The sequence below is a fragment of the Petaurus breviceps genome, unplaced genomic scaffold (genome assembly GCF_028583685.1).
Source record: "Petaurus breviceps papuanus isolate PSGF00001 unplaced genomic scaffold, PetGlider_PUasm1.0 179, whole genome shotgun sequence".
In the NCBI taxonomy this organism is placed as follows: Eukaryota; Metazoa; Chordata; class Mammalia; order Diprotodontia; family Petauridae; genus Petaurus; species Petaurus breviceps.
Window position 1 is genome coordinate 3,574,190 of NW_027185779.1, and position 27,959 is coordinate 3,602,148.

The window sequence follows — 27,959 nt, forward strand, 5'->3', positions numbered from 1 at the left end:
TAATGACTATGCATCAAGTAAATCTAAAAAAGCAACACTGCAATCAGGCACTGCTGTTTGACAAAACAAATACAAATATTCAAAAAATAAAAAGGATAAGGAAATTATATCATTCTGAAAGAATCCATAGGAAGCCAAGATGGCAGAGTAGAAGCACAAACTTGGCATGAGCTCCCACTCCAGTCACTTCCAATACATGTAAAAAATGACTCTAAACAAACTTTAGAGCTACAGAACCTACAAAGAGACAGAAACAAATCTCCCACTGAAGGCAGCCTGGCAGGCCAATAGGAAGGGTCTGTGACACCAGACTGGAAGCCAAGCACTGTCCCATGTGAGCCACAGGGTTCAGGCCCCAGGGCGGCCCTAATCAGTGGTGGCCAGAGCAGACTTCAGGAGATTGAATCATCAGCAACTGTGGAGGTTTACAGATTTCTCAACCCATAAATGCCAAAGACAAAGTAAAAGGTCAGTGTGAAATCTGTTGGAACAGGAGTGGACGGAAGAGCGTGGTCTGCCCCCCAGCCTCCCGGGGAGAGAAGCAGTGGAGGCAGAGTGGCTGCACCACTGTGTGGATGCCTAAGGAGCTCCTGGCCTGAAGATTGTAGGGGGACCAAGCAACTATTCAGAAGGTAATTGCTCTTGCTTTGACATGCTTGAATCTGGATCACGGTCATGGGTGGTGGTCCTGGGATATGTGGCCAGGGAGCCAGAGCTTGTGGGGATTGTAGAGAGGATGCCCTCCTAATAACTCTGGCAGCTGTGAAAACCCCAGCAATTTGGGACAAAGCTCTCTACATTCTGGAAGCAGAGTTCTACCATGGCAGAGAGTTCAAAAGTTAAGTAATTGGCTGGCAATATGAACAAGCAGAGGAAGCACAAACAAACCATAGAATCCTTTTTTGGGGACAAAAAGGATTAAGGCATGGAGTGGGAGGAAGGCAACAAAGTCAGAACACCTACATCAGAAGCCTCCAAGAAAAATATGAACTGATTACAGGCCATGGAGGAGCTCAAGAAGAATTTTGAAAATCAAATAAGAGAAGTAGAGGAAAAATTGGCAAGAGAAATGAGAATGATGCAAGAAAATAATGAAAAGAGAGTTAACAGCCTGCTAAAGACCCAAAAATACACTGAAGAAAATAACACCTAAAAAATAGACTAACTCAAATGGCAAAAGAGGCCCAAAAAGCCAGTGAGGAAAAGAATGCCTTAAAAAGCTGAATTTGCCAGATGGAAAAGAAATTTCAAAAACTCAATGAAGAGAATAACTCCTGCAAAATTAGATTGGAGCAATTGGAAGCTAATGACTTTATGAGAAATCAAGATACTATAAAACAGATCCAAACAAATGAAAGACTAGAAGGCAACATGAAATATCTCATCGGAAAAACCACTGACCTGGAAAATAGATCCATGAGAGAATTTAAAAATTATTGAACTACCTGAAAAGCCATGATCAAAAGACACCGTCTTTCAAGAAATTATCAAGCAAAACTGCCCTGATATCCTAGAACCATAAGGCAAAATAGAAATTGAAAGAATTCACCAATTGCCTCTTGAAAAAGATCTCAAAAAGAAAACTCCTAGGAATATTATAGCCAAATTCCAGAGTTCCCAAGCCAAGGAGAAAATGCTGCAAGCAGTCAGGAAAAAACAATTTGAGAATTGTGGAAACACCATCAGGATAACACAAAACCTAGTAGCTTCTACATTAAGGGATTGAAGGGGTTGGAATATGATATTCCGGAGGTCAAAGGAGGTAGGACTAAAACCAAGAATCACCTACCCAGCAAAACTGAGTATAATGCTACAGGGGAAAATATGGTCATTCAATGAAATAGAGGATTTTCAAGCATTCTTGATGAAAAAACCAGAGCTGAACAGAAAATTGACTTTCAAATACAAGAAGCATGAGAAAGTAAACAGGAAAAAGAAATCACAAGGAACTTATTAAAGTTGAACTATTTACATTCCTACATGGAAAAATGATCATTGTAACTTATAAGACTTTTCTCAGTATGAGGATAATTGAAGGAAATATATATATATGTGTGTGTGTGTGTGTGTGTGTGTGTGTGTATGTATATGTATGTATGTATAGGAGGGTATATGTCTATGTAAATATATATGTGAGTGTGGGCATATGTATGTTCATGTATATATAGAGGGCACAGGATGAGTTGAATATGAAGGGATAATATCTAAAAAATAAAATTAAGAGGTGAGAGAAGAATTTATTGGGAGAATGAGAAAGGGAGAGATAGATTAGGGTAAATTATCTCATATAAAAGAGGCAAGAGAAAACTGTTACAATGGAGGGGAAGAGCAGGAAGATGAAAGGGAGTGAGACAACCTTATTCTCATTGAATTTGGCTTAAGGAGGGAATAACATACACACTCAATTGGGTATCTTACCCTATAGGAAAATAGGGGGGAAGGGGATAAGGGGGGATGATAGAAGGGAAGGCAGATTGGAGGAGAGGGTATTTAGAAGCAAACATTTCTTAAAAGGGATAGGTAGGGTCAAAGGAGAAAATAGAATAAGTGGGGGGCGGGATAGGATGGAGGGAAATATAGTTAGTCTTTCACAATATAACTACTATGGAAATGATTTGGGTAACTACACATGTACAACCTATATTGAATTGCTTATCTTTCCAGTGGGGGTGGATGAGGAGGGAAGAAGGGAAAAAATCTGGACCTCAAAGTTTTAAAAAAAAAATGTGTTTTTTACATGCAACTGGGAAATAAGATATACAGGCACTGGGGTATAGAAATCCATCTTGCCCTACTAGAAAGTTAGAGGGGTGATTGGGGAGGTTATAAGAGAGAACAGATTGGGGGGAAGGGATATTCATTAGGGGAATGATGGAGAGAAAAAAATTATAACTCAAAATCTTGTGGAAATGAATGTTAAAAACTAAAAATAAATAAATTTATTAAAAAAAAAAAGAATCCATAGACAAACCAATATGCTCCATATGCCTTAGCTTCCAAATTCATAAAGGAAAACATCTGAGCTATAAGAAGACATAGACACTAATGCAATAGTGGCAGGATACTCAATATTTCTCTCTCAGTTTTGGGATACGTAACAAACCAAAAAAAAAGGAAAAACGTGGAACTGAACAAATTATTGGAAATACTAGGGCTTAAAAACTTACAGTGAACTGAACAGAACCAGGAGAGCATTTTACACAATAACAGCAATATTGTACTATGATCATCCATGAATAACTTAGCTACTCTTAGCAATGCAATGATCCAGAGAAATTCCAAAGGACTTATGATGAAAAATGCTATCCACCTCCAGATAAAGAAGTGGTGGAATCTCAGTGCAGACTGAAGCATATTTTCTTTTTACTTTCTTTTTCTTGGTTTGGGGGGAGGGGCGGGGTTTGTGTTTTCTTTTGCAACATGGCTAATATGAAAATATGTTTTGCATGATTACACATATATATATCAAATTGCTTCCCTTCTCAAAGAGGGGGTAGGGGAGGGAGAGAGAATTTGGAACCCAGAATTTTTTAAAATGAATGTTAAAAATTATTTTTACATGTAATTGGAAAAAATAATTTTTTTAAATAATAAAAACTTATGTCTTCTAAATGGGACAGCAAAAGAATATACATATTTTTCAGTGTCATGTGGCCCTTTAACAAACTATGTACTGTGGGCATAGAGATATTTCAAACAAATGTAAAAAGGCAGAAATAGTTATCACATCCTTTATAAACCATAATGCAATAAAGATAACAATTAGTTTAGGCACCACAAATAAAAGATACAGACCCAAATGGAGACTTAACAATGAAATCCCAAATAATGATTGGTTCAAACAAATCAGAGAAATAGTTACCATGTAAAGAAAATTATAATGATGAAATATCATACCAGAATTTCTAGGATGAAGCTAAAGCAATCATCAGGGAGAAAAATCATATCCTTGAAGACATACATCAACAAAATAGATAATGAATATTAATGAACTGAATATACATTTTTTTTAAAAATTAGCCAAGAAATAAACCTAAAATAAGCCCAAAAGGAAAGAGATTTTAAATTATAAGGGAAATAAATAAATTGGGAAAAAATAAAAATAACTAGTTTCTTTATTTTTTTTATTTTTTATTTTTTGCATTTTGGAGGGCAATTGGGGTTAAGTAACTTGCCCAAAGTCACACGGCTAGTAAGTGTGTCAAGTGTCTGAGGCTGGATTTGAAATCAAGTCCTCCTGACTCCAGGGCCGGTGCTCTATTCACTGCGCCACCCAGCAGCCCCCAACTAGTTCCTTTAAAAGACCTATAAATTGTTAAACATTTAGCTAATCTGATTAAAAAGAAGAGAGCTGGGGCAGTTAGGTGGTGCAGTGAATAAAGCACTGGCCTGAAGTCTGGAGGACCTGAGTTCAATACAGCCTCAGACACTTAACACTCATTAGCTGTGTGACCTTGGCAAGTCACTTAACCCCAATTGCCCTGCCTTCCCTACTCCAAAAATAAATGAAATAGACTAAATGAGAAGGAAAATCAGAAAGAACACAATAACCCAGTATTCAGTAAACTAGAAAACAAATTACCTAGGGCAGGGGTGGGGAACCTGTGGCCTAGAGGCCACATGTGGCCCTCTAGATCCTCAAGCGCTGCTCTTTGACTAAATCTGTTTGGATTGGTTGATGGGGGCTCCTTATTTTATTTATCTGAGAAAACTAGAAAAGTGGTCTTGCAGAAATTAGTCTTAGGCCAACTCCTTACCCCATATTCCACAATTCATTCTAACTGGATATATGACCTTAATATTAAAGAAGGATATTACAAAAAATTTTTTTGAAGAAAAGCATCACATATCTCTCACAGTTTGGGGCAGCAATATTCTTAACCAAACAAAGAGATAAAGTTAATTAATTACAAAAAATAAAAATAGACAACTTTGATTACTTTAAACTGAAAAGCTTCTGTGCTTACAACATTAATGTACAATAGGATAGGAAGTGGAGTGGTGAGTGGGGAAAAAAATCTTTGTATCACATTGATAAGGGTTTGGTATCCAAGATATATATAAATAGTTAATAAATCTTTATGAGTAATAGCTATTCCCTAATAGATAAGTGGTCAAAGAGCAGGAACAAACAGTTCTCAAAAGAAGAATTACAAAGTATTCACAACCATGTGAAAAAAAATGCTCCAACTAGCCAGATAAATAAGAGAAATGCAAATCAAAACAATGCTGAAGTTTCACCTCACACCCTGTAATTTGACAAAAATGACTCCCCCAAAAAAGACAATAGACAAATGTTGGAGGGTTTGTAGAATGATAATGGGCACATTAATGATAATGAGCATACTAATATATCATTAGTGGAGTTGTGAAATGGTACAACCATTTTGGAAAGCAATTTAGAATTACACAAATAAAGTGACTAAAATGTCCATACCCTTTGAACCAGAGACTCCAATTTATACCTCAAGGCAGCCATCAATAAGTAAGTCTACACCAGAATATTTATAGCAGTACTTTTTCTGACAGCTAAAAATTGGGAACTAATTAGATACCCATCAGTTGGAGAATGGATAAACAAATTGTGGTACAGGAATGTAATGGACTGTTACCATAGTATAAGAAATTATGTGTGTGATGAAAAAGAGAAGCTTGGAAAGATCCATGTGAATCTGATGCAGGCTAAAGTAAGCAGAGCCCAGAAAATAATAAACACAGTAACAAAACTAAATAGAAACAACAATAATATGCTAAAAAAAAAAAAAAGTAATAAAGGTAACAAAAGTATCAGGCAGCACACACTCGAAAAGATATGAGAAGACAAGTGCCAAGCCATTGCTTTGTGGAAATGGGAGGGCCACAGGTGTTAAACATTACACATCTTATCAGACACAGTGTGTTGATCAATTGTAGTATTTTTTCCCCTCTCTAAAAAATACTGTTTGTTATATGAAATGGCTCTCTGGAAGGGGGACAGATACCTAGGATAACTTCCTTTTTATATTTCCTATTTATCCTATATATAGCTTGGTGTGTGTGTGTGTGTGTGTGTGTGTGTGTGTGTGTGCGCGTGCGCACGCGAGCACGCGCTCACATGCACATTGTTTCCCCAATTAGATTGAGAGCTCCTTGAGGGCAGGGACTGTTTTTTTGTCTCTTTATGTATTCCCAGCACTTAGCAGAGTCCCTTCTACATAGGCACTTAATAAATGTTAATTTATTGATAACTATGATGATGTAAGAAACAGAAAATATCAATAAAAACTTATTTTTTAAAAAGAGGGGTTGTGTTATGATTCATTAGATCCCAACTTCTTCCTTTTACTAGGCATCTTAATGGATTTAAAGATATCGTAAAATGACATTTGTTATAATCCAGCCTACTCATAGCAATAAAGATAATCTTAAAGTAGAAATTAGTAATATACATCAACACTAAATTTTCGTGTGGTAACCACTATAAGCCTATCATACCATTTCTTCTATTATCCCATCTTCTAAACTGATTTGGATTCTCCAGGAAAATGTTTGCTGTCACCACTGTTTATTTTGTTCTTTTTTTTACTCATTAGTAGTTAGTAACATGTAGCTAGTTCTGAAAAGGAAATTAGCCTCCTTTCCTAGGCATTAGACATCCTCCAGCTGAGAACTTCCTCCTCCCTGACTCATTCACCTCAAATCAAGTCACTCCAGTCACTCTGGAATCTCCTTTGCACTCAGAGTCATATTTCTAATCATCTCTATTAGTTTTTACTTCCATGTCTTCATTGGATCTGTCCTTTGTCTTATGTGTTTGTCATGACTCCATAATATTCATTTAATAAATGTATTAAGCACCAGCTATATTCAAAGAATTCTGCTAGGTGCTATGAAAAATACAAAGGTTGGATAAGACAGGTCTTGTATAATTACATTTTCATGGATTTTCTGGCTGTTCAGGGTATGAAATACTAACAGACATAGCCATAGTATACCATGTTGTGTTATTTTTAGCTGGTTAATATAGGGAGCAGTAGAAGGAGATGGTTAAAAGGGGAAGAGATGGTATTAGTGTGTATGAAACTAATGCAGAGACTTCAAGCCAAGTAGAATTTAAGTGAAGCTAATGATTTTTAAAACTACTTGCAAGGCTGGATTATTCCATGGACTGGTATTAATTATGATCTAATAGAGTGAATCATAGAAATCACAGCACCAGAATGATTTCTTAACTGCAAGTTGGTTTTATTTTTCTCTGAGGATAGTGTGTGTAGGAAAATGTGGTAGTGTGAATAGATTTGAATAAACTACTATATTTTAAATTAAATTCAAAAGCTGTATTCAACATTATGGTTGAGATTTTACACATACAAAATGTCAGGAAATTCAGAGTTATGGTTCCCACAACAGCTATAATTCAGCCAAATTGCACATATGTATTAAGGCATTAAAGTTAACACTCTGTGCAGCCATGTAATAAACTACATATGTGAAAGAAGACAAGTTACGGTAGCTTTGGGAACCGTAATTTTGCATTTCTTGACTTGTGCATTCAGAATTTCAATTTAACTTTGCACTAATATAATTGTGTTGATTTTTTTTATGCATGAATACATCTTGGTAAATTGCTAACAGTCTGATAAGAGATAGTGAACTCTGCATGAACAGCATATAAATTTAAAATAGTTTTTGCTATGTCTGTGAGTATTTTTAGATATAAAGTACTTATTTTAAGTAAATTTTCAGACTATAAAAAGTATGAAGATTTTAAGTTTAACCCACCTCTGAGTTTTTCAGATGTGAACAAGTGATTTTAAAATTTGTTTAAAATTTTAAATATTTTTTTAAAAAGGAATAGTATTGCTAAAATGTTCTTTCTCTCTATAATTTAAAATGATTGGATAAATCATATTTTTCTCAGAAAGCATTCAAATTAAATGTTCACAGCAGGGAATCCAAACTCTTTCTGTACTTGCAGTACACTATAATTTGATTGATTTTTTGACAAAGCATCCACCCATAAAAGCACTGGTTAATACAGTATTTCTTTTTCTCAAGTTAATTAACACTCATTTTGTTTTGAGAATTTCTTGACTTCCCCTTGGGATATTGCAAAACCAGAGCTTAGAAATAACTGGGTTTTAGAGTAAATATGAGAATTTCCACAGGAAAAGGAAATTTTTTTAAGAAAAAAATTTAAGCACTTGAATGCAGTTTAATTGAAGGTACCTTGCAGCAAAATTCACCAGGATAATCAAGATCCTTTACAAACATTCCATGTATTCCCATGAGGAACCACACACACGGGTCAAGCTTATAATTTCATTTTTCATCTATTTATGTGTCTTTTCATTTTCCTGAAGAAGACACTTGGGCAGCAAATTCTTGAAACTTGATTTGAGTTCCAAATTGGAAAGTGAAAGAGAATTGTTTGTAAAGGTTGAGAATCATCAAAGTTTCAGAATTTGAAGGGATTTCAGATTTTATTTAGTATAACCTGTAACTGAATGGGAATTTTTTCTAAAATATCCCTGATAAGTGGATAATCTCTTTTTAACAGTCTCAAATAATGGAAAACTCACAACCATTTAAAGTAGCCCATTCCACATTGAGATAATTCTAATTGTCAGAAAAATTGTGAAAAATTGACATTGTGGTAGGACCAGTCAGTATGTTTCTAATTCCTTTTACACATTTTTCAGATACTTCAGGACAGCCAGCTCTTTTTCAGGCTTTTAAACATCTCCAGTTCTTTCATCCTGCCCTGATATAGTCTGGCCTCAGTCTCTTTGCCATGCTAATCTCCCACCACCGATCCCACTTCTCACTCTAAGGGCCCTATTGGGTCTTGGTGCCTAACATCAGTTGCTTTTTCTTTTGCCAACCATTTCATAGAGATTATATGTATAGACAATGCAGTTCAGTAAAATCTCCCAGATTTAAAAAGTAAGAATAAACTGTACTCTGCTATGCCTCCCCATCATGTTAGTTCAAATGTCAGACTTCACATTTGGTCCTACTAAATTTCATCTTATTAAATTTGGACCATTGTGCCACAATGCAAGAAATTTTTTGGTATACAATGTATTAGGTAGTCCTCTAAATCTTGAGTTTAATCTATAAATATTATAAGCATGTCATCTATACCCTTAGCTGAATCATTTGTAAAAAATGATAAAGAGAATAAAGCAAACCCCCAACTCAAAAAAAAAAAAATCCACTGGCTCACTCTTATCTCCAGGATCAAACAATTAGCAAGCACTCTAGCACACCCAGGATGGCCTGCTAGCACAGGTTCTTTGATCTGTTTTTCTAAAGGAAAGACAACTTTAAGGGGGGGTCAACAATCTTACTTTAATTAAATAGAAAGAAGTGACTATCCAAGAAACAATCCAACAGACAAGGCTCCAGCTGTCTCAACAAAGTAATAACAACCACCTACATATACTCCAGACCAGGAGAACATCAACATCTGGGGGGGGGGGGAAGAGGGGAGTCTTAACAAACAGCCACTCAGAGTCCCATCTAGGGAATCAAAAGGTCCTTCACATGAGCAAGCTCCCAAAATAAAATACCAACCTCCCAGTATATATAGTTTTCAACTAACAGGCTCAGAGCCAGAAGGCACCACAACCCTCTTGACTTAGTGCCTAATTAGCTTAGTACCAAAAGGTGTGAAAACCTTCCTACAAGCAAGCTTCCCTCTAAGCAAGCTCCTCCTTAGGCAAGTTCCTCCCCCAATGGGCTCTATGTGACTCAGGATACTGTGAAAGCAGCAAGACATCCGTGATTAAAATACCTGTGTACCTTTAGACCTGGAAACACGGCTCCTGTTCCAAGGGAAAAGGGGATATATGTGGTCAGTCACATAGGCCTGATTAATGGATAGGGAAGATCTTCCTATTCCATTCACCCTACATCTGTTGATATTTAAAGTGCTTCACAACCTGGTCCTGTCCTGCCTTTCCAGTCTTCCTACACTTCACTCCCCTTCACACATTCTGTGACCCAGTCACACTGGCTTGCTTGCTAGTTCTCACACACAACACTCTTACCTTTGTGTTGAATGTTCCCAAGCCTAGAATGCTCTCCCTCCTCACCTCCACCTCTTAGTTCCCAGGACTTTCTTCAATATTCAGCACAAAGTCCACCTCTTTGTAGCAGGCTTTCCTTCCTATCCCACTACTAATTCCTTTCCCTCCAAGATTACCTTCTGTCCATTCTGTGTGTACCTTATAATGTCATTTTCATGTTTGTCTTCCCCCTCACCCCCGCCCCCCCTTCAGAATGCAAGTTCCTTGATGGCAAGAACAGTTTTCTTTGTATTCCTAGCTTTTGGCACAGTTCCTGGCACAGAGTAAGCCACAAAATGCTTATTAATTGACTGGCTGACCAACTGGAGTCACTAAGAATTCACTGGGCACAGTCATTCAAACAATTCCAAATCTACATAACTATTCTAACATTCAGCTCTTTATCTCTCCATCACATCTGCCAGGAAAACAAGAGAGACTCTTGTCAAATACTTCGCAAAACTCTAGGATTCTCCTTACCTAGAAACCCTGTCAAAAATGTCCAGCCTGATTTGTTCTTGATTAAAACCAGGATACCTCTCAGTAGTCATGACCCTTTCTAAATGCCCACAGGTTCTCCCTTTAACAACAACAACAATTTTTTTTTTTTTTGCCAAGAATCAAAGTCAGGTTCATCAGTCTATAGTTTGAATATCCACTACCTCCCAGCAGCTGGAAAAGTTAATGAGATCCAGTGCTACACTTAAAGAGGCATAGCTTCAAGGAATAAGAAAGTGATAGTCCAAGTATACTCTCTTCCTGTTAGATCTTATCTCAGATATCATTTTCAGTTCAAATTTTGGAAAGGACTGATAAATTAGAGAGTGTCCAGAGAAAAGAAACTAGGGTACTGAAAGGCTTAGAAGGAAATGGAGGTGTTTGGTACAGAAGAGAAGGTCTGTCACTTAAAAGAGAAATTTGACTTAATCTCATTAGCCCCAGAAGGCAGAAATAGGGACCTTGAGTGGGGGTTGAAAAAAGGCAAATTTAGGTTTGATATAAGGAAATGTTTCCCAACTACTAGAATGAACTGCCTGGGTGTAAGTACTTTGCTAGAAGGCATCTTGCTAGAGGAATTCAGGGCACTATTGAATGGCTACCCCAGGATCCATTTACTCAAACCATTCCAAATCCAAGAAGGCTGAATGAACACTTGCTGGGTGTATTGTATAGGGAACTTTTCTTCCCGCCCCCCACCCCCCACCCCTGTTATGTGTTCAATTAGATGTCTACTGAGGTTTTTTTCCATTTCTGAAATACTGTGAAGTTCAGTTCTACAGAAAATTTGGACAATGTTTCTGGTAGAAATTTTAAAAAGCAGCAGGAATAATATGAGCAGTATTAATAACAGAGTTATCATGGTAGATAGGGTATCAGAGTTAAGACTTAAAGTCTGAAAAGATCTATGTTCAAAGCCAGCTTCCAGTACTTATGACTGTGGGCACATCACTTAACCTTATTTTGCTCATCTGAAAAATGGAGCTAATGTTATGTAATATTATCTACATTATAAAATTATTTTGAAGATTAAGTTAAATAATTAAGTTAAATTTAAGTAAGTCTTAAAGTACATTTCAATTAAATTGAAATATCCATTATTACTATCCTTATGTAACTATAGATCAGTTATGAGTCACATCCTATCAACTCTAACATTTTCATGAATCTGTGATCTCTTTGACTAGAACATGTGACCAGTTGCGGTGTACAGCTTGTGATTTCCGTGTATTAAGCTTTGATGACTACATGTGGGATAAATCCTGTGATTATCTGTTTTTCAGGTATGTTCCAAAAAGCTTCAGATTAATACTGTCTTTGAAAAATTTGTGCAGAATAGTTTGATATTGCTTGTTCTGCTTTATAATTTCTTTTCAGTAATAAAGTGAAGAAATTCTGCAATTAGTGTCTATCTAGACACAACTCAGAAATAGCCAGATGTCTTGATTTTCAAACAGGAGTGAGAAAGAAGTGTTAAGATATTTGAAGAATTGTTATCTGGAAGGACATGTCCTGTCCTTGCTTCTGGAGAAGAGAACTAAGAGCAATGGATGGACATTACAGGCAAACAGGTTTCAGCTCAACCTAAGGAAAAACTTTCTCCCTATTAGAACTATCTAAAAGTGAAATGAGCTGCCTTGGTCTGAGTACTAAGTACCCCATCCCAGAAAATCTTTAGGAAGACAGTCATCATCAGCATCAGGTGTTGTACTGTCACAGACGTGTGGAAGGGCTGGTCGGTGCAGTGTTCTGGTTGATAGAATGCTGAGGGATACAGGATTTATTCTAGCTACATTACCATTGAACTCCTCCTGTGTGCCTAGCATTGTGCTGGATACCTTGGGGTGTTAAAAAGAAATAGATACTACTCTTGTGCTCCAGGTGTGTACTACATACTCATTGGAGACATCTATACACAAGGCAACTTAAGAATTAGTATGATTAGTATACAGAACTTATAAATGTTTTTCATGTTGCCAGGCATATTGGCTTTTCCACATGACGGGATGCTTTGTGACCATTTGTTTTCATCTACGTTGAAGCACCATGAACTTAGTTTTGTTTGGCTTATGAAGAAAAGGCATGAAAGAAGAGAACATGCAAATGGCACCCCACTTGTTTTTAAATTCTGTGCCTGTCCACACCACACTTGGCAGAATATGGGGTCACTTATGAGTCTGCATGTCATAGTGCCTAGAGTTCATCTCAGAGATCAGAAACACCTGGGTTTGAGTCCTATTTCTGACACCTTCTGGCTTTAAGATTTCAAGTAAACTGCTCAACCTCTCAGTGTCCCAACGACTGTAAGTTACAGACATGGCCAGTTTGTATGAGTACAAATCAGCAGAAGAAATTGGGAATATTTAATCTGAAGAGATGATAAAATCACAGACCTAGACATCCCACCCCATCCCACTCCTCCAAAAAAAGGCCCAACTAAAGGATGTGTTTCCTTGGGAAGAAATGTTTGGGTGATCTTTTTATTGAAGATTGGCAAATTTTGTGTTTTAAAAAAAATTTTTAGATTGCCTTTATATCTATTCTTTCTATTTCTTAGCTTCCTACTATTCCAAATGCATATTAAATATATTAATGCTTATAAAAATGTTAATTCACATATATACTAAATTGACTAGAGGAAATTGTCTTTAATAACCAACTTCTTTTTCTTCAATCAGGTTTAAAATAACATTTGCTATGCAAAAATACATTTGTTAATTATTGTGCCCATTTGGCCACCAGAGGGCACATTATATTTGTGTGCTACAGTGTAAGTAGCGAATGATGTGTATGATGCTATATGTCCTTTTATAGTTTTGATCAGTTTTACTTTTCCTTTTGATATCACTGGGGACTTTGCTTTTTTCTGTCATGGGATATTTATGTAAGTATCTCAAATTTATTATGAAAATCATAATTGATGAGTTTAGATTAAAGCACAGTAAGTTTTTAAGTACTATTGGTCATGTGGTAACTTAATAGGGTGGTGTCACTATCATTGATTTAATTATTTTAGCCTAATTAAAAGCATTCTAGAACATGCAGTTATGTTGTTAAATAAAAATCATTGTGGCAGAAGGGACTAAAGGCCAGTGTTGGAGTCAGGAAGACCTATATTAAAAGTCCCCACTCTGATACATTGTAGCTTTGTGACTAAGCAAACCACTTAATGTCTCCATGTACCAGACAACTTTCTGAGACTCCGAATTACAGAGAAGTTGTGGGTTTACATTAGTAGAGGGAATTGCTACACCAGAAGTTCCCCATTCTGCTGAAATCACGGATGCTGACTGTGTGTGTGTGTATATGTATGTGTGTATGCACGAGCACGCATGTGTCTGTGGGGGAGGGGGGTAGATGTCTGATACACATGAAAAAGTACTTTGCCAACTTACTATGTAGAACCACCTGTTTACTCTACCCCCAGACCTGCCCTATCTTGTGAAATAATCCCATGATGAGTTCATCCAAAGGAAGATTGATGGACCCACACTTTTCCCCATTATCCCTCAGCACCAACATTGGTCCTTCTGCACAACGACACATTCCAGAGGCAGAGGTGCAGTGGTGTCCTCTTCTGTAACCTGTGATCCTGCTGATAATGAAAGCAGTTACTTATCTGTCCCTTGTGTGTGCCTTTGAGTAGCAAAGAGAACTAGAGGATTTGCTTCACATTCTCAAGACCATTGAGGGCGTAGAGCAGGAAGAAGAACAGCAAACTGTATCTGCTTTTGTTGGAGACAGTGGAATGAGACTTTCATTTGGGCAGTTTTTCTTTTTCTTTTTTTTTTTTTTGTCTTGTTTTTCCTTAAGTCACCTTTAAAGTTGGAGAATTACAAGTGTTAAAATTTTTTTTAAAAAAATAATTTTAAATAATCATTAATTATTACCAATCTAGAAAGTGCCAGACAGGATCACAATGCTAAAAGCTGCCTACTTTACTTTACTATGTATAGGAACAACATGCCTGAATTCAACAAGTTGAAAGCAAAGATGACAAAGCGGAAAGGGACACGAGCCTATGCTTGCCAGTGCAGTTGGAGAGATGTAGAAGAACTCACTGACCTTCAGACTGATCAACAACTTCGATGGGTTTGTGGTAAACATAACAAGTGAAGTTTTCTCACCTTCCAGCCAGTTATTATGGAAAGGCCAACTTTTATGGGAGCTTACTCTGGGATGATTTTATGATTAAGCAAGGAAGACAACTGTGATCATTTGTGCCTCTTAGCCAAAGAGGGTGGAATTATTTGAGTAAATTTTACAAATTTCCAAAGTCCAATGGGCTAGGAAAGATATTCAAGCTTTAATACTTCAGAATCATTATTTTCTCCTTACTAATATGTGTGAATATTGCTTATTATAAACAAAGTCACAAGTTAAATTCTCCCCATTTCTTGAAACCCTGATGTTTCCCCTCTTCGCTGTCTCTTTTTAGGCCACATGTTATTCTTCCACCATTGAGTATTATAAAGTCATATATATGTATGTATATGTATCTATAAATAAATATATATACACACACCACATAATATACATATACATACACATATATATATTTTCCCCCAATCACATGTTAAAATAATTTTTTAACATTTGGGGTTTTTTTCTAAGTTTTGAGTTCCACAGTAATATATATTGTTGAAATGTTGACCATTGCACACAAAAAAGTCCCTCATTCTAAACCATACGTGTATTAGTATCTTCTATATCTGTCCAATCTAGTGTTGCCAAAGACCATGAGAAAATGTAGCAGAAATCACAGATTGACTCTGATTTCTTATCCAGATGATGTTCTCTCATCACCTCTAGAGGCATTTTACAGAACTCTCAAATAGGTTTACCCATTTTTGGCATAACTGTCCTCATCCTGGTCATCTTCAGACTCTCCATATATATATCAGAAAATAATCTTTTAACAGGCCAAGTTACTTGTACATGCTTTTTTTCAGTGTGAGAATTTTCAGGGAACCTAAACTATTAACTATTAATCAAAAACATATACCCATAATATATAAATGCAGTAATGGTATATGGATACCATTGTGGGGTTTTTTGTTTCCATTAGTCCAGTATGCCTGCCCTGTGCCTCCAGTACCCAACATATTATTGACATTTAGCAAGTGAATTAATATCTCAATGTCAGTAAAATAGTTTTGAGTTCTCATAAGCTTTTTAGTACTGTACTATTTTTTGTATCTAAAATGTGGATAAAGTATTATGTTTATGTATAAATGGATATTTTATTATAGGTTGTAATTTGATTAAAATGTGACTTTTAGTATCATTATAAAAGAAAATTATAATTTCTTCAGATCTTAGGGAAAAAAATGAATAGATTTTAAACTTTCCAAATATCCTACCAAAATGCTTAATGAATTTTAGAATCTTTTCTCTATCTTTGCCTAATGTGTATCTTGTCCAAAAAAAAAAGTAGCTAGTCATCTCATCCTGTGCACTCAGACCTTCATCCTGCCTCAATAAGACATCAAAAATTAATTTCATGGTTTGTGTTTGTTCACATTTTCTATATTATTCAATAAAGATAGTACTGTAAGAGTTAATTTGAAGTGCACCTTTGTATGGGGGGAGGGGTGTGCAGTATATACAATATCTATTTAACTGGCTTAGGAAATTTGTATTTATCAGTTTTTATTTATAAAATAAAATATATTTATTTATCAGTTTTTTTTTAATTAATCCAACTGCCCTTTTTTTGCAAATGAGATAACTGAAGCCCAGAGAAATCAAGGGGCTAATCACAGAATAAGAAGTAAAAACCTCCACTGCAGCAGGGCTTCTCATTCAAGCATCCAGTAGGCTATGCCACATTGGCATGCTGGCCTAAGCAAGAGCAGGTTAGGAAAATCATGAGTAAGGAGTCATGTCTATGCACATGCCATACATACATACATGTATAGAAAACATTTATGCATATACCAAAGCACTCAATTATACAAAGGAGGCAAGTACTAATGAAAGAAGGAGCTCATGTAATGATAGTATTGGCTAGGCTCTGATCATTGATTCCAATGGACCTCACCCAGAGGTGACAGAGAGTGAATTTAGATAATCCCATTTCCCTTCTTTAGTGGCCTGGATGACAGAATCCTTGATGTCCATAAAGTAAGAGGGAATAAGTTGTCTGTGCATATTATTTATAACCAGGAAAATCATAATAAAACTTAGCAATACATTTCAATTGCTGACTCAGCAGCTGGCACTTCTTAAATAAGAATCCTTACCTCCAAGTGTTATGATTTAAATTATGCCAGCAGTGACATCACCCCTCATTATTTGTTTGATGCACTCACAACTATCTGGTCCTTCAGCATCCTTTGTAAAAGGCTGTATAACATACATGTTTAATTAAAGTGAATTGAATTTTAAGAACTTCCCAGCATCCCTTGAAATAATTGGAGACAAGCTGAAAATTTACCAGGGCACCAGCTTTTGGCTGCTGCTGAACTGCCAAGCCAGCACCCACAGCTTCCCATCCATCATCCTTTGTCCCAGCCTTCCTGTAACCCCTCCTTGTTGCTCAGCCCAGACTTCTTAGTGTTGGACAGGATTCACACACCAGACCAAGAGGCCATCTCCCTTGGGGTCCAGCAGTCTTGGCACCTTGACCAACCTTTATTCATTCTGTTTCTAGATGAAAGGGAAAAAAACAAACCCAAAACCTCTTATTTTCTTAGTTTTTCCATACTTTAAGCAGAAGGAACACCTTTGCAGCTTTCCCAAAAAATCCAGGTTCATATTTTGGGAGCTGCAAAAATTAAAGAGAGGGGCAGTTAGGTGGCACAATGAATAGAGCACTGGCCCTGGAGTCAGAAGGACGTGAGTTCAAATCTAACCTCAGACACTTGACACAAGCTGTGTCACTTAACCCCAAATGCCCTGCCTTCCCCCCTCCAAAAAAAAAAAGAGAAAATATCTAGTAATATCTCCTTGAGTACAAAGTTAATGAGATGTGTAATGGATACATAATGCTGTTTGACACTTTATACGTTATTGACAACAGAAGTGCTTGATGTAGAAATAAGGTCTAAAAGTTCCTGTTTGCGCTCCCATCTATACGCCCGTAAGTCTCTCCAGTTGCCAATACGATAAAGATAATAATAGAGGAGCTAATTTGAAGCAGTTTGTATGGGGAGAGTTTGGGGGGCAGGGGGGATATAAAGAAAAGGGTTTGCATGGTACCTAGTTCATTGATTTGAAAAGCTGCAAATACAAGTCAGAGTCAAAAAAAGATCCCTGAGAAACCAAATCCAACCCCCTTATTTTACAAATGGAGAAACTGCCCAGAGAAATAAAGGCCAAAATGTAAGCGGGAGAGGGGGTCATTTCAATAATCACTGAACTGGCATTTGATACATAAACTGTGTGAGGCACTAAGAGATATACAGGTGACTGTAAGTGGAGATTGTAGTATTCTTTTATTATTCTATTATTCAATATTATCACATAATATTGAATACAAGACCCCACCTGCCCAGAAGTAGGTCCCCAATTGGCTTGTCTCTCTATTCTCCCATTTTCTTCTACCTGGGCTGAAATTTACTCAGTCGTTGCACAAGATTTGACAACAAAAATGACATTTTCTTCAGAAAGCCATTTAAAAGGAGGAGAAGGGGGACAGTGGAAAACTTGGATTTAGCCCTCTCCGTGTAGCCCATGTGAGCCATAAGTCCACATTAACATGGATTTGTTTTATTAATTTAGCTGTCACTTTGGTAGATAGAAAACTTGAAGGGAAAGCTACTGACCTGGGGACAGAGATGAAATAAAGGAATTTTTTTTTTTTAATTAGGGAGATGGGAGGACAGGAAGAGGTCAAAAGCATGAGAGCCACAGGCATCTTATGGTTATTGGGAAAGCTAGCCCTCATCACTTCACAGTTTTGTCCAAGGCCAGCATGAAATTTAAGACATCAAGGAAATAAAGACATTTTAGGCTCTTCCTTTATACCAATATTTATAAGACACTAAACATTATATAGAAAGATTAATCACTGGATTGGTAATAAGGTACCTGAATTTTAGTGCCAGCTCTGCCACTGATTATCTCTGTGACCTCAGGGAAGTCCCCTTTCAATGCTTAAAATACATTTTCCTATGGAAACAAAGTTATAAGGGCTGGGTAAATTCCCAGGTTAGCCCACAGAACCTGGTCAACATACATGTAGCTGAAATAGGGTACATTTGCCATGAAAGGTAATAGAAATAATTCTGTTACAGTAAGAAAATGAAAACAATTTTAATGACTTTAAAAAGTTAAATGGTGCTGCTTGAGGAAAAGCAGATTTAATTGGAGGAGGAGGAGATAACAGAAAACTTTTAGTGCAGATTCTGAAGGAGCAAAAGTATTAACGAGAGGTCTAGCTCTGAAGATTTCAAGGTTCTTTCAGACTTTGGACCTGTATGGTACTGATTCTGTAGCAGATCTAATTTCATGCGAAGAAAAAAAAAACTTTAAAATTTCCCTTTTCTTCCTACAGATCTATCATTTATAAGGCATGCTTAAGGTCATTTTAAAAAATCTCATAAATGGAAAGGTGGGATAGGGGGAGATGAAGGACTGAGATTTTCCTAAAATAACTAAATAATAGTTGTAAGCAAGAGGGAAGGGCTGAAGGCAAATGAATATTGCAGAGATGTGAAATTGTATCAGCTATAAAGAATGAAAATACAGTTTTAAAAGGAGGAGGGGGAAGGGGAAATACAGCTTATGTATGTATATGATTCCTGTGAAGAGGAAATGAACAAATATCCCTCTGTTGGCCACCAGAGGACAGAATCAGTTTAGGTTTTCTCTCTGGTCCTCAAGTTCTTCATCTGATTTTTTTCTTTTTCTTTTTTTGGGGGGGGGAGGCAGGGCAATTGGGATTACTTGCCCAAGGTCACATGGTTAGTAAGTGTTAAGTGTCTGAGGTCGAATTTGAACTCAGATCCTCCTTACTCCAGGGCAGGTGCTCTATTCACTGCACTACTTAGTCCCCAGTTTCTTCATTTGTAAACCAAGAAGTGGCCTAGATGGTTTATTTCTAGCTCTAAAGTTCTTTATAAGATTCTTGATTTAACAATTATGAAGATTTCAACATTCTCAAATGCTTATGTTTCACTCTGGGTTCAGAATTAGGGAAGAAGAAAGGGAACAGAGAGAGAAGTGGTACAGAGCTTCCCCCTTTCTTACCTAAAACTTTCACTGGAGACTTGCCTTTCTCCTCAACCTTCTAGTCCCTGGAAAAGTCTCTCCCCATCTCACCTTGCCTCAGGGCTGATAGAGGGCAGGACAGGGACCACAGGTTCATAGATGTGGCCAGGATCTCAGAGGTCATCTACTCCAAACCCCTCGTTATATGAATGAGAATCTGAGGCCCAAGGTCATACTGTCACAAAGACAATATTTGAACCCAGGTCCTTTGAGTCCAGAACCAGTGATCTTTCCATTGCCCCCCAGAGGAATTTGAGGTTTGGGGACTGAAAAGTAGTTACAAGGAAATCAAAAGGAAGCCCATTCTCCCACTGCCACTTCCCCAGATCCAATCCTGAATTTCATCTGGCAGCCAACCCTTTTCATCCTCCACTTTCAATCAATATCAAATGGATCTGTGATTTGTGATCAGGATCTCCCTCTATTGATGTGATCTGCATTCATGTCTGCCCATCCCACCAAACACCTGTCCATATAACCATCCTACCTTCCCTTCCAGTTGTCAAACTCAACCCTCTCCCCATGATGTCCCTCACATATATTCTTCATAGCACCTCACTGGTTACCGCTCTCACCCATCATGTACATCTCCATTGCTTTCTGAGTGATAACTCATCTTTCGTTCATCAGAGACAGTGGCATTGCATGTCTGAGTGCCATAAAGAAACACTGTTGGGTAGAGCACCAACTCTGGAATCAGGAGAACCTGAGTTCAAATCGGACCTCAGACACTTAACTAACTGTGTGATCCTGGGCAAGTCAGTTAACCCCAACTACCTCCAAGAAAAAAAAGAAAGAAAACACTGATGAAATGTTAGCATTGAAAGGATGGGTCTTTGTTTCCATGGGTAGCTTGGAGTAAGTAAAAGAGTTTTCACAATTTCCTAGAAGCCATTCAGCCAATACTCTGAGATCTTTAGCTCTGGACCCAGTTTATTATCAGATCATGCTGTCTATACCAAATATACATAGTGCTGAACAAGTCCTTTTGTGTGTTGTGGGTAGAAGCAATATCTCCTAGAACTCTGTCCTATGGTCTTGGCCAGCTCTTCCTATGGCCCTAACCTCTATGAGGACTAGGATTGCTTTTCCTCAAAAGACAGTGAAACCATCCCAGAAATGTAATCGGCTCAGGCTACTGACACCTGTCACAGATGATCTAAGTACCAAGAAGGCCAAGACAGGAGAAATCCTTCAGGTCTTCTGATCAGCTGACCAGAATAACCCATCACAAAGGCAGGGAAGCAAACATATACCTGAATCAATATTGCCTCCTTTCCTTGCTATGGCTAAGTAAGCTTTCTTTTGTTAGCTGTTTAAGTGACAACAATATTGTAAAGTGGACCGCTTTGAAGGATTTGGGATCTCTGATCAGCATAATGACCAGCAGACATGGAACCTAACTCCTGATAGAGAAGTGGGTGCTCTGGGTGCAAAATGAGACAAACACACAATTTTTCTGTTATCTGTACACATTTGTAAAATGTGTACTTTTTTCATTTTTTTATTCCCTTTTTTTGTTTTTTTTTATTAAATTCTATGCTTATTTTTAGTTTACATCATTCATTTCCACAAGATTTTGAGTAACAAATTTTCTCCCCATCTTTACCTTACACACCACCCCAAAAAAGTGATCCCACTGTATACCCCCTCCCCCAATCTCTCTCCTATATCCTCCCCCTTCCCCACTCCAACTTTCCAGTAGGGCAAGATGGATCTCTATACCCCAGTGTCTGTATATCTTATTTCCCAGTTGCATATAAAAAAAAATTATATTTTTTTAAACATTTGATTTTAAAACTTAAATTAAATTTAAAAATTAAATTTAAAATTCCAGATTCCTTCCCTTCTTCCCTTCTCACCCATCCTTACTAGGAAGATAAGCAATTCAATATAGGTTATACATGTGTAGCAATGCAAAACATTTCCATAGTGGATATATTGTGAAAGACTGACTATATTTCCCTCCATCCTATCCCAACCCCCACTTGTTCTATTCTCTACTTTGACCCTGTCCCTTTTCAAAAGTGTGTGCTTCCAACTTCCCTTCCCACAACCTGCCCTCCTTTCCATCATCCCCCCTCTAGTCCCCTTCCCCCCCCATTCTCCTGTAGGGTGAGATACCCTATTTAGTGTGTATGTCACTCCCTCCCTAAGCCAAATTCAATGAGAGTAAGGTTGACCCATTCCCTTTTGCCTTCCTGTTCTTCCCCTCCATTGCAACAGTTTTCCCTCGCCTCTTCTATATGAGATAATTTACCCCATTCTGTCTCTTCCCATCTCCTCTCATTATATTCCTCTCTCACCTCTCAATTTCACCTTTTAAGTATCATCCCTTCCTATTCAATTGGTCCTGTGCCCTCTGTCTTTGTATACCTGTACACATATATACACACACTCACATACGTATTCATACGCCCATATACCCTACTATATAGACATATATATGTACGTATACATATATATATATATACATTTATATTCCCTTCAACTATTCTCATACTGAGAAAAGTTTCATCAGTTACAATTATTGTTTTTCCATGTAGGAATGTAAATAGTTCAACTTTGATAAGTACCTTATGATTTCTTTTCCCTGTTTACCTTCTCATGCTTCTGTTGTTTTTTGTATCTTTTGTATCTTTTTGTGTCAAATTTTCTATTCAACTCTGCTTTTTCATCAAGAATGCTTGGTAGTCCTCTATTCCACTGAATGACCATATTTTCCCCTGAAACATGATACTCAGTTTTGCTGGGTAGGTGATTCTTAGTTTTAATCCCAGCTCCTTTGACCTCCAGAATATCATATTCCAAGCCCTTTGATCCCTCAATGTAGAAGCTGCCAGATCCTGTGTTATCCTGATTGTGTTTCCACAATATTCAAATTGTTTCTTCTTGACTGCTTGTAATATTTTCTCCTTGATCTGGGAATTCCAGAACCTGGCTATAATATTCCTAGGAGTTTTCTTTTTGGGACCTTTTTCAAGAGGTGATTGGTGGATTTTCTTTTTCTTTTTTTCTTTTTGGAGGGCAATTGAGTTTAAGTGACTTGCCCAAAGTCACACGGCTAGTAAGTGTGCCAAGTGTCTGAGGCTGGATTTGAACTTAGGTCCTCCTTACTCCAAGGCCAGTGCTCTATCCACTGTGCCACCTAGCTGCTGCATGGTGGATTCTTTCAACCTCTATTTTGCCTTCTGGTTCTAAAACATCAGGGCAATTTTCCTTAGAATTTTTTGAAGGATGATTTCTAGGTTCTTTTTTTTTTTTTTATCATGCCTTTCAGGTAGTCCAATAAATTTTTTTTAAGCAATTAGGGTTAAGTAACTTGCTCAAGGTTACACGGCCAGTTATTTCTGGGTGTGGTACTAAGTATCAGAGCCTGAATTCAATCCCAGGTCATCCCGACTCTGGGGCCAGTGCTCTTACTCACTGCGACACCTGGCCACCCCTTGTAGTCCAATAATTTTTAAATTATCTCTCCTGGATCTATTTTCCAGGTCAGTAGTTTTTCCAATAAAATATTTCACATTCCCTTCTGTTTTTTCATTTGTTTGGATCTGTTTAATAGTATCTTGATTTCTCATAAAGTCACTAGCTTCCTTTTGCTTCAATCTAATTCTGAAGGAATGATTTTCTTCAGTGAGCTTTTGAAATTCTTTTTCCATTTGGCAAATTCAGCTTTTTAAGGCATTCTTCTCCTCATTGGCTTTTTGAGCCTCTTTGGCCATTTGAGTTAATCTATTTTTTAAGGTGTGATCTTCTTCAGTCAGGTTGTTGACTCATTTCATAATTTTCTTGCATCGTTCTCATTTCTTTTCCCAATTTTTCCTCCACTACTCTTATTTGGTTTTCAAAATCCTTCTTAAGCTCCTCTATGGCCTGTAAGCAGCTTATTCTTTTGATGGAGGAGTTCCTTTTGGTGCAGGATTTCTGACTTATTTGTCTTCCTCCTGTCCCATGCTTTGATCCTTTTTGTCCCCAAAAAAGGAATCCAAAGTCGGACCACCGTGCTTGCCTTGCCTCCCTCGTTTGCTCATGTTGCCACTCAATTACTTGACTTTTAGCTTTTTGCCACAGTAGAACTCTGCTTCCAGAGAAGACAGCTTTATCCCAAATCACTGGGGTTTTCTCAGCTACTGGAGCTATTAGTTGGATGCCCTCTCAGAAGCCTCCACTGGCTCTGGCACACTGGTCACACACCCCAGGACCTCTAGCCTAGACAGTGATCCAGATACAAGTAGGTTAAATCAAGAGCAATTACCCCTCAGAATGATTGCTTGGTCCCCCTACAATCTGCAGACCAGGAGCTCTGAAGCAGCCACACAGCAGCAGCTGCTGCCCCTCAGCCGCTTCTCCCTCCAGGGGACAGGCCAGACCGCACTCACAAAGTCCACATTGAACTCTCACTTTATCTTTGGCATTTATGGGTTGATAATTCTAGAAACCACCATAGCTGCTGGTGATCCACTCTCCCAAAGTACTTCAGCCAGGGCTGGTTGTGGCCACCCTGAGGCTAAAACCTTGAACTCACACAGGGCTGGACTCTGCTAATAGTGCCGTACAATGGACCCTTCCTGTTGGCCTGCTGGGCTGCTTCAGCAGGAGGTTTGTTTCTCTCTGTCACTTTGTGGGTTCTGTAGCCCTAAACTTTTTTTAGAGTCATTTTTATAGGTATTTGAGGTAGTTATGGAGGGGGCATACGGAGTTTTCCTGCTTCTATGCTGTAATCTTGGCTCCACCCCCTTTTTTTTTCATTCTCAGTGGGAAACCAGGAGAAGGCAAATTTTTGCTGATTAAAAAAATGTAGAATATAATGTTAAGTTAAAAGAAAAATTCCAGCCAAGGATCCCTGCCTCTAGAGGTGCATTCCTAGAATTTTCTATTCCCACCCCTGATTCCAGAACTAACCCAATTTTCTTGGGTCCAACTACTCTCTTTTCAATACCAGGGCACCCTGCCCTTTCCCTAGAACCCATGGAATTTCACCTAGTCTCATGCCCAGGCCAGAGTCCCCAGAATTGTCCATTGCAGCTCTATTGGCCTTGGGCCCAAAGCCTCACTCAACTTTTGGCCATCCCAATTGCTGTGCCCAAGAGTAAGCTTCAAACAGCCTTCAGAGTGTCTAATATTTTTTCTCTGGAATGAACTGCTCTCCAACCCCTGTCACCCACCCACCCACCCCCACACCCAATGTGGCTAAAGTTGTATCTTTGTGAAACCAATCAAAATTGTTAAAAATGATGCTGTTATAAGGTTGTATCCATATGGTACCGTAACAATGCTTCTGGTATACCTTGAGTTAAAATTGAATGTTGTGAGCTGTTAACCACCATTGTTTGTTTCTCTGAAGAAAATGCCTTCCTGATTTTCAAACAACAGACAAATGTTGGAACTTTTAAAACACATTATCTGTACCATAGCAGACTATGAAATACATTTCAAAGTCCATATTCCCATCAATCCTTAACCAAACCACATGCTTTTTTAAAGGAAACTTCCAAAATATAAAAACAGTATATGAAAAAACTTAGGGCTCCTAGATGATGAAAAGTTTCTGATAAGAATGCTGACATCATCTGATGATCAATACTAGTATCTCTTATAGAAGTTGTGGAAATTGGTATCTGAAAACCATCCATTTTACAGTAAAAGGCCTGCAGGAAGGTAGAGGCAACTGCTCTCCTGGAAGATCACAAACTTGTCAGTCACTACACAAGTCACATGAGCCATCCTGGAGATGATTTACAGGAGAGAATATAAACAAAGAAAGAGAAAACAGCTGATGCAAATGGAAAAATCTCCTGGAACAAGGAAGAAATAAGCTCCTTGGAGGGTGGCCCTGAGCCAGCCCAGTACAAGGGAGAAAGGAGGAAGAGTGTTTCCCAAGGAGATCAGCCCCTGCAAAACTCACCTTAATCATACCTGTATGTTATTATAAATAAAAGTAATAGCACTTTACAATTTTTATCTTGTCTGATCCTGACAACAACGCTGCAAGGGAGGTGCTATCATTATCTCCATTTTACAGGTAAGGAAACTGAGGCCAACTGAGATTAAGTGACTTGCCTAGGGTCACACAACTAGTAACTGTCTAAGCTGGATTTGAACTCAGATCTTCCTGACTCCAAACCCAGCCTTCAATCTACAGCACCTCCTAGTTCATTATGCCCATCACACGTGTTACCCCTGTGGGAGTGCCCCTGAGATTATTAAGTCTGTTTTCTATGAGTTGCCTTACCAGGTAGATGCACTGGACACAGAGTAAGCCTGTTTATTCAAAGGAAAGGAGCCTGTCAGGAGATGGCAGCGAACTAGTCTTGCTCACTCTCAGACATCTTTGCTGCTATTCACTGGCTAACTTGCAGAGCTATGACCTCCCCAAAATGGCCCAAACCAATCTTGCAGTCAACTGTTCCTGCAAAACATCCTGCTTCTTTGTCTACCTGTTCCTGGGAAAGATCATCCATTCTTTTCCCCAACCCCTCCCTGAACCTCCCTGTTGTGGTTTTCAATCATAAATTTCCCCTGCCTCTCCTGGGCTATGGACTTCTTTGTACATTATATGGAGGTGGCAGGGGGAGGCTTAGCATTAGTGTATGATTCTCCTCCTAATAAAACTTTTCTGCTTCCAACTCAGCTTGGACTCCTCTGCATTTTTAGAAGTAGGCTTCACCCAATTGATACCCCCGTAGTGCCAATGCAATATGCACAGCACTGATGGCTACTGTAAATATGCCAGCATAGTGCTCAATTGCAAAATATAACAGACTATCCATAGAGAAGACAGAAGCAAAACATTTATTCAGACACTAGAAACCCAAATCCCAATACCAGAAAGTCAAATCCATCATAGCAAAGAAGTTAATACACCATAGCACAGCATGAAGTCACACCATCCTTTAGCCTTCCCACAAACATTCACAAGCCTAGCTATCTTCCTGGATGCATCCTTTCTCTCCTACCATCTAGCTGCTCTGACTCCCAGCTTCCTGTGGGCTCTGTTCTACCCATCAGCAAGTTCCTCCCACCACAGGCTCCATGTGCTTACATTCAGCCTATTAGGGGGCAAAGAAGATCTTCAAATTCCCTTAGGCTTATTAAGGGACAGGGAAGATCTTCAAATTCCCATTACCATTACAACCCTCAGATAGTAGTCCACCTTGCTATGTATAGCATCTCATGATTTACAAAGCCCATGCCTCACAACAACTTTATAAATTATATAGTATAAATTATTATCCCCATTTTACTGATGAAGAAACTAAACAGAAAAGTCAAGTGAGTTGCCCTGGACCACATAACCTAATAAATAACTCAGGTCTTCGGACTCCAAAACCAGGGATCATGCTGCCTTCCTAGAGGAATTATGGGTGTGAATTTCTTGGTGTAAGGGGAAGTTGTAGGCTGTGTTCTTCCTGGCCAAGCAGTGATCCAGTCAGCTTTCTTCCAGCAAATACCACAACAGAAACATCGGCCCATAGAAAGATAAAACCATTAACAAAAAATAGCCAGCTAGTAGGAAGAGTCAATGCCTGTGACATCCCAAGTCAAATAAAATCTGTAATAGAAATGAGAGACAGCACCTACATAGCACCTTAATGTTGGCAAAGCTCTTCTCTCCTATATGCTTTACAGGCATACTTCATTTTATTGCATTTCACAGATATTGCATTTTTTACAAATTGAAGGTCTGAGGCAACCCTGCAACAAGTGAGTCTGTGGGCGCCATTTTTCCAACAGCATGTGCTCACATTGTTTCTCCGTATTGCATTTTGGTAATTCTTGAAATATTCCAAACATTTTCTTTATTATTATATCTTTTATGGTGATCTGTGATCAATAATCTTAGATGTTATTATTGTAATTGTTTTAGGGTCCCACAAATCCTACCTATATAAAATGACAAACAATAAATAAATGTTTCGTGCTCTGACTGCTCTGATAGGAATCTGCCATTTCCCAACCCTTTCCCTCTCCTCGGGTCTCCCTATTCCCTGGGACACAACAATATTGAAATCAGGCCAGTTAATAACCCTATGGTAGTCTCTAAGTGTTCACATGAAAAGAATCAACAAGGCAGACTTTGTTTTTGTCTTATTTTAATAAATTGCCACAAGCCACCCCAACTTTCAGCAACCACCACCCTGATCAGTCAGCAGCTATCAACATCGAGGCAAGACTCTCCACCAGCAAAAA

At 38.1% G+C, this 27,959-nt stretch overlaps 1 protein-coding gene across 1 annotated transcript in view; it reads left to right on the forward strand.

Moving 5' to 3' along the window:
* The window catches only part of CFAP418 (cilia and flagella associated protein 418), a 29,529-nt gene extending 13,415 nt beyond the window's left edge, over window positions 1–16,114 (forward strand). The window contains exons 5-6 of the mRNA XM_069086596.1: window positions 11,738–11,833; window positions 14,507–16,114. Coding sequence (XP_068942697.1) covers window positions 11,738–11,833; window positions 14,507–14,666 — 256 coding nt within the window. The 3' untranslated portion in view covers window positions 14,667–16,114. The remainder of the gene's footprint in view (window positions 1–11,737; window positions 11,834–14,506) is intronic.
* The last annotated feature ends 11,845 nt before the right edge of the window (window positions 16,115–27,959 follow it).